Source organism: Solanum verrucosum, unplaced genomic scaffold, assembly GCF_900185275.1.
Source record: "Solanum verrucosum unplaced genomic scaffold, falcon-dt-bn FXZP01000033.1, whole genome shotgun sequence".
Taxonomy (NCBI): Eukaryota; Viridiplantae; Streptophyta; class Magnoliopsida; order Solanales; family Solanaceae; genus Solanum; species Solanum verrucosum.
In genome coordinates, this window is record NW_026020752.1 from 1,613,191 (window position 1) to 1,627,476 (window position 14,286).

General features: G+C 34.6%; 1 protein-coding gene across 1 annotated transcript; it reads left to right on the plus strand.

The window, feature by feature from the left end:
• Window positions 1-8,630: 8,630 nt before the first annotated feature.
• Window positions 8,631-11,180, plus strand: LOC125812729 (probable serine/threonine-protein kinase PBL18). Its single transcript, XM_049492208.1, has 6 exons — window positions 8,631-8,733; window positions 9,028-9,374; window positions 9,455-9,590; window positions 10,237-10,373; window positions 10,481-10,604; window positions 10,735-11,180. The coding sequence occupies exons 1-6, from the start codon at window positions 8,643-8,645 to the stop codon at window positions 11,178-11,180; spliced, it is 1,281 nt and encodes a 426-aa protein (XP_049348165.1). The 5' UTR covers window positions 8,631-8,642.
• The last annotated feature ends 3,106 nt before the right edge of the window (window positions 11,181-14,286 follow it).

Below are 14,286 nucleotides of genomic sequence, written 5' to 3' on the forward strand. Positions count from 1 at the left end.
AAGTTACTAAACAGGAAAACTAAAGTAGCCAGAAAATAAAGAATAGAAATAGGAAACAAGGGGTAAGAAGTCGGGTCAAGAACACCCCTGGATCGCAAGACAACAACCTAATCGCAAGTAACTAAGATACCAAGTCGACTACCCAGTGTCAAAAGGATCCGCAATCACAATTCAAAAGTCAAAACCTACCAGGTAATAATAAAACAATACAGGAGAACATAATATAGTCAAACAATAAACTAACCGGACCCCCACAAACCTGGAAGGTACAAACATCAGACATAACCCAAATGGCCCCTATAAATCGGAGGGTACAAACAACAATCAAGTATACTGGTGATAGGTAATGCATAAAAATGCAAGGGTGAGCAGCAGAACCATCTGAAATCATAACCATAGGACTACTGTCAACTCCCAGCCCAGGTAGCAGGAGTGACAAATGAATCCAGGCCGCCCAGCCACACAGTCCACTCATAGGGGCATAAGTCACCCAGCTAGCAAGAGTGACTCAAGGCGTGTCAACTCCGAAGAGGATCTCAGGTATCAAAGGTGCCCAAATCATCCAGCCTATTCCCATGGGCTTATGTAGTCCAGCTAGCAAGAGTGACCTAGGGGCGTAAGTAAAACCAAAAGTATGCAACAAAGGGCATCAATGCACCGGATAGTCAAGTAAAAACTGAGCACAACCTAGATGCCTCTAATATCTCAAGTAGAAAAAAAAGAACGTCTCTGGCGCCTCGTAATCTCAAAAATCAGTAAGTCAAGTGATCCAGGTAGTACCACTCCCGTTAAAACTAGCTTAGAATAAAATAGTGTCTCATCATAAACGATAAATATGTCAATGCATAGGTCGGCATCATACCAAAAATCCATGAGAATGAGCAAACAATACAGTGCATGCCATCACCAGCATTCAAACAAGTTAATCCAAATCAAATAATTATACAGTCACTAAAACCACGCTACCAAAGCAGAGAGTACTAACATTGGATCCAACTGGTCCTCGCACACGGTCTCAAGCCCAACAATATAATCATAAGCTCAATAAGGATTCAAAACGCCCATCGCTAATCAACAACCAAAGGGATCAAATGGAGATTTCAAATCAATAAAGGGGAGCAAACTCAAAGGACGATGCCCTACCCCAATCACACCGTTCCAGTCCCAAACTGAGGACAACTAGAACCAACCTACGTCTACGACGAGCCACCAAGGTCACAAGCATCAACACAAGAAAAACACCTAGAAACAAGCCCTATAGGGAGAAAATCTTAACTACGAGGAGACACAATACAACCTATACCATCTAATGTCCAGCCTAGTCTAAGGCAACCACGAATAAATTCTAACAAGGATAACCAAGATCATATACTCCACGAGCGAGGGCATAGTCTAAACTAAGGATCCCAACACCAACAATAAGCCCAAGGCTCCTACAGAATCAAGAAATGATGGAATAACAAGAGGAAAACTAAATACCCAGGAAATACCATCCAAAATTACATGAAATATATACTAGGCATTATCTAAGAAGCTCAATCAAGAAAGTAGAGTGAAACCTACCTCAAAGTTGAACACGAGTCCTCTGAATCCATCACACACGATCTATCCAAATCTGAAACACTTTCAGACACAACCAAACTATCAAATTATCAAACACAATGTCATTACAAATGTTTTGACACTAAAATCGCAACAATTGAGAATGGACCTATATTCAGTCAAAATGAGAATGTGGGACATGCACTGAGAATCCCAAAATTTACTCCATCAAAGGTCCTAAACTATGCCTCAAACTTGTTTTCCGAAATTGAACACAATTCGAGGCCCGAAAATAGTCATAACAAAAACAGCAAAATTAACAAGAAAACCAAGCAAATGCAATAGGTTTAAGCGCAATCTCACCTCAAACAAAGGTTCCTCAATAGATTCTAATCACAAACCCAAGTAGTCACGCTCCCAATGATCACACAGGACCTCGAATCACTCAAATCAGAGCTCATATGAGGGAGAAATTGTCCTTTAAAAATGAGGGTTGAAAGCAAAAAAATTTGAAAGAAAAACTCGAAAGTGGTCGCTAAAAGTAGAAATCCGGTCGTTAAAAGTCGGATATCTAGTCGCTATAAGTTTGCACCAGATATCAACACTTTAGCTGGTTTGCTGCAACACCAAATTCTCCGACCGAGTGTCTGGGATTCATTCAAAACCCCGTGCGTGCAAACAAAATATACTACCCCCATCGATTTCAGTAGTCCAAACTCAACAAAACTATCAAAACTCTCATCCAAGGTTATTTTGATGAAAAGTGGATCCTAAACACAAGTTTCATTTTTAAGCTAAAACCCACAAGAAGGCTCAAAATGAGACTGTAAACCTAGGGAACCACACGATAGGTCGTTCGAGACCAAACTCAACATTCCGAAGCTAACAATGCTGACAAAATTCTTATCCGAGCATGTTTACCAAGAATGTTGATCGAATTCAACCCTTTAGCTTCCGTTTCAAAGTTAAACCGCCTAACACTATAAAATCACACCAAAAGTCTTGGGGGCCGAACCAACCATTCCCCTATCCTAAAATAGCCCTTTCGTAGCTGATGAAACCGTCAGAATTGCATTTTGAGACCGTCTTCCTAAACTTTTGACTGAAGCCAACCATTCAAGTTCAAAGGCTCCAAAATATGAAAACTTGTAGTAAATCATAACGAACGACCCAATGACCAAATTGTCAATCCCACCAAGTCATAAATAACTTGTGATCACTAAAGAAAAGCTCTAAATGCTGAAGAGATCGGAAAATGAAGAAAAGGACCTGGAGGATCATTATAGTCCTCCTTTAATTTCCTACCAAATTTCTTAATCACAGAACTCTCTAACCTACAACATAGTCTTCCATACTTGTGAGCCTCCCTTCCATTTAACAACAAGTGGCATGTATCTTTTGCAACACTTGCTCTATAGGAAATTAGACCATAGAGAATTAGAGGTTCTAAAGTTCCACCACTTAGAAAATAAGGCATTATAAACATCAAATAAAGATCTGAAACCCAAACATCCCTTCACTTTATGAACACAAATATCTTTCCAAACCATTTAGTGAGTGGCTTTACCCTGTTCTTTGCATTTCCATAAGAATTTAGCAAACATCTTATGAATATAATAGATCACACATATAAAAGTATTAATAGTTGAACGAAGATAAATTGAAATACTTTGCAAAACATGATTAATCAACACCATTTTCCCCCCAAAAGATAAAAGCTTTCCCTTTCACATTTAAAGCTTGTCAAGAATCTTTTTGATCAATTCAGAGAAATAAACTTTTTTCATATTTGCATGACCAATAGGACAACCCATATACATTAGTGGGAAACTTTCCTTTTCAAATCCAGTTACCTTTGCCACCACCAATATAGAAGTCTGAGTTACCTTGCTATGTAAATAGACAAATCTCTTCATTTTATCATCTGAAGCAAAAATAATTGTATCATCTTCATAAGCAAGACGATTCAACTGTTCACTACGCTTAGGCAGCCCAAATTCCTTAAATTCATAGTTATAAAACAACTTAGTCAAGGTCCTAGTCAAGACTTCAGCAGATATAATAAATAACACATGAGATAATGAGTCTCCTTGTATCACAGCCCTTGTAGAATGAAAAAGTCATAAGATTGACCATTACTCAACACAAAATACCAGTTGTTAGCAATAATCTTTCAAATCATATCCATAAATACAACATCAAAACTCATTTTCCTAGAACCTTAATTAGGAACCTCCGATCTACTCTATCATATTCTTTGGTCATATCTAATTTAATTACCACATTATCTGGTCAGCCTCTTTTCTTGATATTAGTCAAAATTTCTTGCACAAGTAACACATTCTCAGTAATGTTTCTACCCTTAACAAAATCAGTTTGATTGTGAGAGATTAACCTTGGAAGGAATCTCTCTACTCTATCATGAACAAGTCTAAAAATAATTTTATTCAGAAATTACTCAGACTGACTGTCCTAAGATAAGAAAAGGATTGTATCACTTACTTTTTTGGTATTAGGACTAGATTAATATGAGTAATAGACTTTGGTAAAGTAGGGCCCTGGAAAAAAAGCATGAATTATCTTAATAACATTAGGGCCTACTATATCCCAGCAAGTCTGGTTGAAGCAGTTTGTCATGCCATCTGGTCCACAAGCACTATTATAATTATGCTCAAACACCACTTTTTAAATCTCCTCTTCATTTGGCAAAACCATCAAAAATCGTTTTCCCCCTGAGTAATCATACGTTGAATGTACTGCAACAATGTCATGTTTTCAAAAAACTCCTTCCGAAGAACTGATCTTTGGAAAAATAGACGCGTTCAAAAGCTATTTCATCAACAGTTTTAGCCTAAGATCCATCAACCTTATTAATTTTGTTAAGTTTCATCCTCTTCCTTCTTCCTTTAACAAGACAGTGGAAAAAAATTGTATTTGTATCTTCTTCAATAAATCATTGGGCACTAACTTTCTGCCTCTAGAACTCCTCTTCATAATGAAGATATAGTTTCAATTCAACACGAGTTGCAGAACAACTCTATTGATAGGATTAGGATCTTGCTGGAACAAATCTTCTTTAATTCTTACAATGTCTTCCCTAATAGCCAACTGTTTAAAAATATCTCCAAACTTCTCTTTACTCCATTTAGATTATGCCACCTTTGTTCTCTTCTTTTCGTGTTTCATTTGGATAAAAATTTCACCTTCAGCTTCAGCAATTCAATTTTGACAAACCACTTCTTTGGAATCTTCTCTTCCAGACCATAATTTCAGGAATTTGAAAGGCTTAACTACAAGAATATTACTAAAGCCACAAGACATGCGTAGTGGATCATAGTCAAATCCAGTTCTAGATAAGTGTTGTAAACCAATATCACCATAAAGGTCTAATAATGATTGATTAATTACCACTTTATTTAGTCTTTTGAAAACACAATCATCATTTAGCCTGACATTCCACCATGTAAAAGGATTTCCTAAAATATCCTTAAATTATGGAATTTTGCATAACATTGACTTTCCATCCATAAATAATAATTAAATATTTAATTATTTAATTTAGGGAACAATTATTCAAAATAAGAGAAATATGAGACAAATGATCAATATGGAGTGCATATTTGAGCCAAAAGGTTGACGTAAGGGGTATTCGAGGACCGATCAAAATGTCAATTTCTTCAAAAAAAAACAATCAATATGAGAAAATTTGTCGTTTTGGAGCGATGTAGTCCCGTCGCTTTTGAAAAAGCGTTGAGGATAAAAGCAACTGAAGTGACTGTGTCGCTTTTTCATCGATTTTGACCAAAAAATGACACAACTCGTCGCTTTTGGTTGTCAATTATTGGCAATTTTTTAGTAGTGAGATCCAAGAAGAAGAAAAAAATGGAGAGAGGGGATGTGATTTTACTGTGGAACACAAAATTAGGTCAATCATATGAGTCCATATGTTAAGTAATTTCAAATTATTTTAATGGAAAAGGACCCTAATATTGCCCTCTCATCCACCTTGTGAGTGTGGGCCGTTAGAAACAAGGGTAGTTTTGAGTCAAAAGTTGACGTCTGAGGTATTTGGGGGCCAAAAGGTGGACGGAGGGTAGTTTTGTACCAATTCAAATAGTTGAGGGGCATTTTAGGTCTCTTTGTTGCTTCAAAATAGGCCTATAGATAGATATCATGAAATTAATTATTTTTTAAAATTTTATTTTCAAGTGTATCGGGTCAGAATATGAATTATATGTGATTTTTATTATTTATTTGATAATGAATTAAATTTGGACCAATCAGACTATGCAACATAATAAATAAATATTTAATTATTTTACTTTAGGGAATACTTGTTGAAAATAAGGGCAAATATGAGACAAATGGTTAATATCGACGGCATTTTTGAGCCAAAAGATTGACGTAATGGGTATTTGGGAACTGAAGGTGGATGAAGGGTTGTTTTGTACAGTTTCAAATAGTTAAGGGGCATTTTAGGTCCTTCTCTGATAATTAAAGCAATATCCAAATTATTATAACCCAACTCATAACTTGGGATCCATCTAAACTTCGTGTTTCCATCTAAAATAAGATTATTATTTTTATTAATGTAAAATTTTCTATTAAATATCCATTTGACTTGTCATTCCTTCTTTCTATTCTTTTTTAAATCTCTTGATACATGTTCATAATCTTTTAATTTATATTATTTTCATGGTGGGGTAGGGGTGGGGATAAAAGAAAATATTTTTTTGGTTCATTTATTTTGAATTTTGGATACACAAAAAAAACGTTATTACATTATCGTGTATTGAATTAATCATTCCTTTATGAATGTCCTTGTTGTTTTCCTCCTTTTTTTCTCCTTTGTTTTGTCATAAGTTTAAAAAAATTAAAATGGTGGAGAAGATCCTCAACTCAACTATCTAAGCGACTAACTTTGGTACCTCAACTCAACAGTTCTCTCAAACTGTTCTAAGTATATTTCAAGAACTCAAACTCGCTTCTTGTTACAGATCTACACACAGCTACTCTCTACAATCTAGAAATTATTACAACTCGATAATAACCCTAGAACAACATCAACTGCAATATCAAGAATTAATATAAACTATTACAACTCAGTAAATACTCCTTTTACAAGAACTAACTTTAACACCAAACTATCACCATGTAATCGCTTGAGTTCCAATCTTCGATCTTCGCCTTCTAACCTTTCTTGCCTTTGCGATTTTTCTGATTTGTGCCTGCAAAAAGGTGCAGCGTGTCTTTTTTCACATATATAGTACAATTCTTGTACCCTAATTTGCATCCTCGTTTTCCTTGTATAAAACAAACTTTGTTATGAAAACCTTACAAACATAGACTTCTTCCCATAATTAGCTAAAGTCTTTTTGGACGAGGACTCCTCTTGCATTAGCTTCTTTTCAATGATTTATTATGCATTCCTATATGCCACGGAAGCCGGGGCGAATTTAGGTATAAATTTTGGGTCATCGAAATTTGTGGTCATCCGACTAAATTCAATATATTATTTGTATAATTCTTAAAAATATATTAAATATTAGCGAAAGGAACTCATGCCCAAAATGGCCAGATGGTTCACTGATCTGAGTCCCTCTTTTCAAGATTGATGTTGCTTGTTTGAATCCCAGCAAGTGCTCAATCTTCCCTTTTTCTAAACAAAAAAAAAGGTCTATTTTGTTATATTAAAGTAATGTCTTTACAACTTTAATTAGTAAGGCATAACATAGAAGAAAATATATTTCAATTAAACTAGGTCTTCTCTTTTGCTCACTAATTTATTATCTTTATAAAATTTTGGGAAAATGGCATGATATAACCCCCCCCCCCAACCTACACACAAAATTTTATTATTTAGAGTTGATATATCCTCGTTATAAAAGTGGCACAAATATGTCCTCACGTTACAAAAATGGCTCATATATACCCTTTTCATTTGGCGTAAGTGAAAAACTTAATTTTAAATTTATTTTTTTACTTTTAGTTATAAAAAATCCATGTAGAGGTATATTTGATCAATTTCACACATGAATTATTTTTTGAATTATTTAATTAACAATTTTTGAGATTCTTATTCCTCTTTCTTTGTTTTTTCTTTCACTTTAGTGTAAAACTAAGAGAAATCAAAAGAAAGAAGTGTGAATGGAAAAAGTGAAAAAAATAAGAAAATATTTTAGAACAATTTTTTCGCGGCTACATTGTAGTTCAAATATTTTTTTTTGCCCCTACATTGTAGTTTAAATATTATTTCTTGCGCCTATATTGTAATTTAGTTTTTGTATCTATAAAAAAAAATTGGGGCATCTATGATAAATTTTTACAATAAAATTAGTGAAAAAAATAAATTTGACCATTAAAATAATAAACTCAAATTAGTCGTTGAATAAAAAAAGTAAAAAAAAAATATGAAAAGGATCAAATATACCCGTACATAAATTTATTTTTGTATTTGTTAGAGGAAAAGAGTATATGTGAGCCATTTGTATGACATTATACATGTGAGTCACTTTCAAACGAGGTGTATATGAACTCTTAACCACAATGTTGAGGGGTATATTAGGTTGTTTTCCCTCCATCTTCTTAAAATCCTGGATTCGCCTTAAGCATAAGTAAACTCATCAACCCGTAATCATATCAAGGGTCTCAACCTGATTCACTACCGTCAATTATCAAAAGTAAAATATATGTTGAGTTATTTCCGAACAATTTCCCTAATCAATGGATCATAGTTTAGTTTGTCAATCATCAAATTAAAACTACAAACATGTCTTATTCCCTAATATGGTTCTTGAAAAATTAGTGCAATTTTGGTATTATCCCGAAAAAAAAATTGTTTTAAAAAAATAAAAGTATGGTACTACGTGGAAGTTAAAAGGATGTTTTTTGGTGATATGATAGTAGAGTCTAGAAAGAAGATATATATGGCGTGGCGTCCAAGTCAGGTTTGACCGTTTACATGTTTGGCGTTAATATCGCACAACCGCAGCTTCAGGTAACCTCTCATTATTAGTGCAGAAAATAATGAGATTTTGGGTTGAATGAATTCTCTTCATCTTCACCAAATATTGATTAATACTAATTATTTGTGGGTGTATATGGGCAACTGGATAACCTGCTGCGTCCGTGCGCGGGACCAAGTTGCAGGAATTCCTAACGCTGGAACCTTGACGTTTCCCACCTCCACTGGTATTATTCTCTTTTTTCTATTATATATATTTTATTTTATGTCAGTTTTCTTTTCCAATCCAATGCTTTGATTTGTTTTCATTTTTTTACAAAATGGATATTGAGGACTGACTTAACTAATTGTTAGAAAATAATGTAAAATGTGTGTACACTCATGGATGGGTATCTCATATCTTTTTCATGACTAACAAATTGTGGTATTTACACATCTTTGTGGTCATTATAGTGTGTTTAGCTAAGGATAAAAAAAATTGAGTTATTATGTGACCAATTCAGGCTGACATGTTTGTTCAGAATTTGCATACTATTCAGGAGGCACAGATTGCAGTCACCCTTTACCTGTTCCAACAGTCTCAAACCAGAATTCTAGTAGGAAAAAGAGAACAGGGATTGTACCAAGTCCAAGGTCTGAGAGTGAAATATTATCGTCTCCTTATCTAAGAGCTCTTTTGCTCTCTGAACTTGCAAAAGCTACCACCAATTTCCATTCTGATTGCCTTCTTGGTGAAGGAGGATTTGGTTATGTTTATAAGGGATGGCTATGCAACGACACTCTTACTGCTGCAACACCTGGATCAGGACTTGGAGTTGCAGTAAAAAAACTCAAGCCGAGAGGTTTGCAGGGTCATAAGGAGTGGCTGGTACGTTCTTTCGTCATTTTTTCCTATTAATTCCCCCCCACCCCAACCCTTTAAGTCTATTAACTGGTTTCTTCCTATAGTCAGAAGTGAATTATCTTGGACAACTTCGTCATCCAAATTTGGTCAAGCTCATTGGATTCTGCTTGGAAGGTGAAAACCGGCTTTTAGTATATGAATTTATGCCAAGAGGGAGCTTGGAGAACCATTTGTTTCCAAGTGAGTCTTTATTTTCATATTTCTTTCAATTATTCTTGATACTATTGATTCTACACTTTCAATTATCTTCAAAATTTTGTCCAAATCCACTTCACTTAAAATCTAATCCATCCAAAATTGTTGCATTTGGATGCAGAGGCGTATCTAAAGGGGGGTCACCGGGTTCACGTGAACCCATGGTCTCCTCCTGAAATCATATATAGTAGTGTTATAATTTTAAGAAAACATTGAAATATAGATGCGTGAACCCACACTTCAAGTATCACATAATGCGATTATGACTGGGTGCACCTCTCTCCGCGAGGTTAGAAAGTTGAATTTTATATTTATCTTTTTTTATTTTTCTTTCTAAAATTAGATAACAGTTCTCTAAATGGTAATTGGTATATAAGAATAAATTTTAGACCTATAATTTTAAAATTTTAACGATTTTTAGTAGTAAAAACCTAAATGTCGAACCGATTAAATTTAGATCAACTTTTATATAACAGTGCACCATTATCTCAAAATTCTGGATACGCCTCTGTTTGGATGGGCAAGGGAATCTATGTTTAGCCAATATTTGACATTTTATAGATGAAATAACAAAACTATGAGGTGTTCTTTAAAGATCAAGTTTATGGATCTGAAATTGTGCGGTTTGCAGAGAGTGCACCAGTTCTTCCCTGGGCAACAAGGATTAAAGTTGCTATAGCTGCTGCTCGAGGTCTTTTGTTTTTGCATGATGTGGAACCACAAGTTATATATCGTGACTTTAAAGCTTCTAACATCCTTTTAGACTCGGTATATATGCTCAAGAATTACTTTTTTTTCTTTCATGGGTTAATATGTTGATTGTTTGGTGGGTGGATGGGTACTTGATGATTGATATTCATTTTCTTTTGGTGTAGGAATTTAATGCAAAACTTTCAGATTTTGGCTTGGCAAAATCTGGCCCAACTGGTGATCATTCTCATGTGTCTACTCAAGTTATGGGTACTCAAGGATATACTGCTCCTGAATATCTTGCTACAGGTTTAGTTATTTTCATTCAACTAAAGAATTCTAATAGTGCCGCACGGAACATTAATGAGACTCTAAGTCCGTGACATGTTACTTTATATCATTGCCTGCTAGTTTGACCCCGTGTTTTTCTATTTAGCAGGTAAACTAACTGCCAAATGTGATGTTTATAGCTTTGGGGTCGTTTTACTTGAGCTTCTTACTGGTCGTCATGTAATGGACAAAAGGAAGGCTGGTGCAGAGCAAAATCTGATAGAGTGGGCAACGCCTTACTTGCATGACAAGAAAAAGTTGTTCAGGATTATCGACACCAAGTTAGAAGGGCAATATCCTCGAAAAGCAGCTACAATAGCAGCCACTCTAGCATTGCATTGTGTACATCCTGAATCAAGGGGAAGACCAGATATGTCATTTGTGCTGAGTGCTTTAGAACAGCTTCCTTCAAAATATATGTCTGGTCGTCCATTGGGGGATCGAAAAAAGATGTCCAAGTCTCGACACAAATCTGAATCTGCATTTCCAGGCAGTGTTAGGACAAAACACGCCTCTCGTATTTCAGAAGGTACAAAATCCCCACGAGAACGATGAAAATTTCTCAACTCTCAATGTAATTGAGTTTTTTGGCTCATTGTTTTTAATTTTGTATCATACTTATTTCAAAGTAGCGAGCGACTCATATATACCATCCTGTATATATCTGTTATTAACTATACCACATGAATTCGGCCAAAGTTGCAGGGGAACTTAATCTAGTAACATATATGCTGATTTAATTAAGCTCAAGTGTAGGTTTCACTTATAAAATATCACTAGTTTTATTCTCAGACATTGCTTGTTATATTACAAATTCCATGTTGGAAACAGATAACGGCAGTTGATTAATTGAAGCAAAGCAAGGAAAAGGATTTTTTGTATAGAATGTTTGGACTAACTTTTGTGTCTAATAATGTATGTATGTATGAATGATACTTTTTACTGTCATATTAAAATGACTTACTATATCTAACTTTGTGACATAACGATTAGATTCGTAGAGTAATCTCTGTGAATTTTAAATCAAAGAATGTATTCTCCCGTGTCTTTCTTTTCAAAATTGACGGAAATTTAGCTCCTCAATACCCTATACAAAGTCCTATGATCAACTAATTGTATATCACCCACCTAAAGAGATAATGCTACAAAATCTTTAGGATAATCTACAAAATCATATTGCCTGGATAATTGTTTATGTCTATAAATTGACCTTTTAAGATTTCAAACTTTGTGCTCTTGATCATTGTAATCATTATATAAATTTATAAAATTATTCGATTATGTTAAATTCATGAATTTATTAGACGAAATAAATATTATGGATTAATATAATTGGGTTATTTATTTAAATTCAACAAATATGAATTTAATTCAAGTCTAAATTAAGTGATTTAGGCTACACTAGATGGACCCAATTTGCTAAGTCGAATGTCATCTCATCCTAGAGGCTCATTTTGATGTCACGTGGAAAATGATGTGGCATGCCTAGTCAAACAAAGAAGTTGATCAATGGGATCATGCCACGTGTCAAAGATGACAAGCCCACCTCATAATTAAGCATATATGTCATGTCACTTAAATCTGATTGGCCGAAGGAAACCTATTCCTATCACAACTCCTCTATTCTAAAACTATAAATAGGGGTCCTCATAATTTAGAAAAGAGACCAAAATTCTAACAAGAAGCCTGAGAGAACTTGTGGATCAAAAAGCCACCGATTTCTCAACAAGCTACAAGTTTAAAATTCAAACATTCAAGTTCAAGAACCATCAAGACCACAAGATTCAAGATCAAGCTCGAAGCTCTTGAATTCAAGTAAAAGTCAAGATCAAAATAAAGTTAAAGTTCATCAAACATTCAAGAAAACGTTCCAAAGCCCTTGAATCCAAGTTCAAGTTAAAGAACAAATTCAAGAACAAGCTCATGTGCCCTTGAATTTATATCTAAAAGGGAAAATGCATAAGTTCCCCCCCCCCCCCCAGCCTATGCCCAAAATCCCTGAGACACACCTAACCTTTACTAAGGTCCTATTACCCCCGAACTTATTTTATATATGATTTTCTACCCCTTTTTGGTCTACGTGGCACTATCTTGTGGGCCCAGCGCGTGTTGACAATTTTTACAAGGATAGTGCCACGTAGGCTGAAAAGGGGTAAAAAATTATATATAAAATAAGTTCGGGGGTAATAGGACCTTAGTAAAGGTTAGGTGTGTCTCAGAGATTTTGGGCATAGGCTGGGGGTACTTATGCATTTCCCCTATCTAAAAAGACGAATCCGAGGAATAATAGAAATTGTAATATTCGCACTTTGAAATCAATAAATACAATTATGGCAATTATTTTCCGTTCTTGATTATTGTGTTCTGGACATGAATTTTATTGTCTACAATCATTTTTTATGAAACTTAATGGTTGCTCCGATATCTTCATTTTGTTCTGCATCCAAAAATTCAATCTTAATCGGTTGGGTGCAACTTAACGTTCATAATTGCAACTACAATCAGAATTAGTTTGATAGAACTAAATCTCACAAGTGAGAATTAGGTGTTTTCATAATCAATATCCTTTTGTTGTGTTTACCCTTAGCAACCAAACGGGCTTGTAGTGTTTTGATGAAACTGTGTATAACTTTTTTTTAAAAAAAATAAATTGAAACCATAAACAAAAGTCATATGGCAAGTGAAAGAATATACACTCTCTTCAACATATATAACATTAATGCACCAATTGAGAATATTTATAAGTATCACATTTTGATTTTTCTAGTGAATCCTCAGTCAACCTTTTGGTTATTTGATAAGCAGGCCTCGGAAGGCATTTTCCTGATAGATTTTATAGTCATCTGGAAATTACAAGTCCATTTCTCTTCAGCACTATCGATCGATGTATAAGGAAATGTTGTTGTCATGTTAATTTTCAAACCACAGTATGATGTCAGTACGTAGTATCCCTCTTCATGCAATAAAACCCTCAGTGTAGACATAAAATTCTGAATAAGCTAGACAAATTTCAACATCTATTTAATTAAATTGTGGGTTCTTGCCAACTAAAGTACAATCCCATTTTCGTTTTTGCTGTTCTAGTTCCTTCCCGTTGAGTTTAACAACTTTGATACCATCATCAATATAAGGGGATATAGTTGAGTTGCTTGAGTCGGGGTAGAGCTTTCAATGGAGAACGTGAGTTATCGTGTTGGTGTTAAGAAATAAAAAACAAACGACAAAAGTGTTAAGGAAAAACTATAATTGTATAGTAATCAGAAAATGTATTATTTCTTAGAATAGGATTGATTTATAGAATATACAATTATAACCATATATACTTCTTCCTAGAATAGAACCAATTGTATAGTTATAAATATTTGCTTTCTACTGTATCATGGAGGAATAGAGAAAACTATTTTCAGAATATCTTATGTCTTACTAGCATGGTATCAAGAGCCATCATTTATAAATAAAAAAAAACCGTGCTCTTTGCTTTCTCTACACAGGTACCTTGTTACCTTTCTGCGTTCCTTTTGTCTCTTTGTTTTCTCTGCACATGCATCTGTCCCTTTTTTTTCTCTTTCTCTGTTGTATTTTATCTACTCAATGAATTCACAATCATCCTCGCACGATTTGATCTCCACAAAATTGGATGGTTCCAATTTTTCTCTATGGG

Bases quoted from the DNA above. Each gene is read 5' to 3' on its own strand.
- LOC125812729 (XM_049492208.1), top strand. From the start codon at position 8,643: ATGGGCAACTGGATAACCTGCTGCGTCCGTGCGCGGGACCAAGTTGCA. The intron at 9,591-10,236 runs GTGAGTCTTTAT...TGCGGTTTGCAG, and splicing joins GGAGAACCATTTGTTTCCAA to AGAGTGCACCAGTTCTTCCC. The intron at 10,374-10,480 runs GTATATATGCTC...CTTTTGGTGTAG, and splicing joins CTAACATCCTTTTAGACTCG to GAATTTAATGCAAAACTTTC.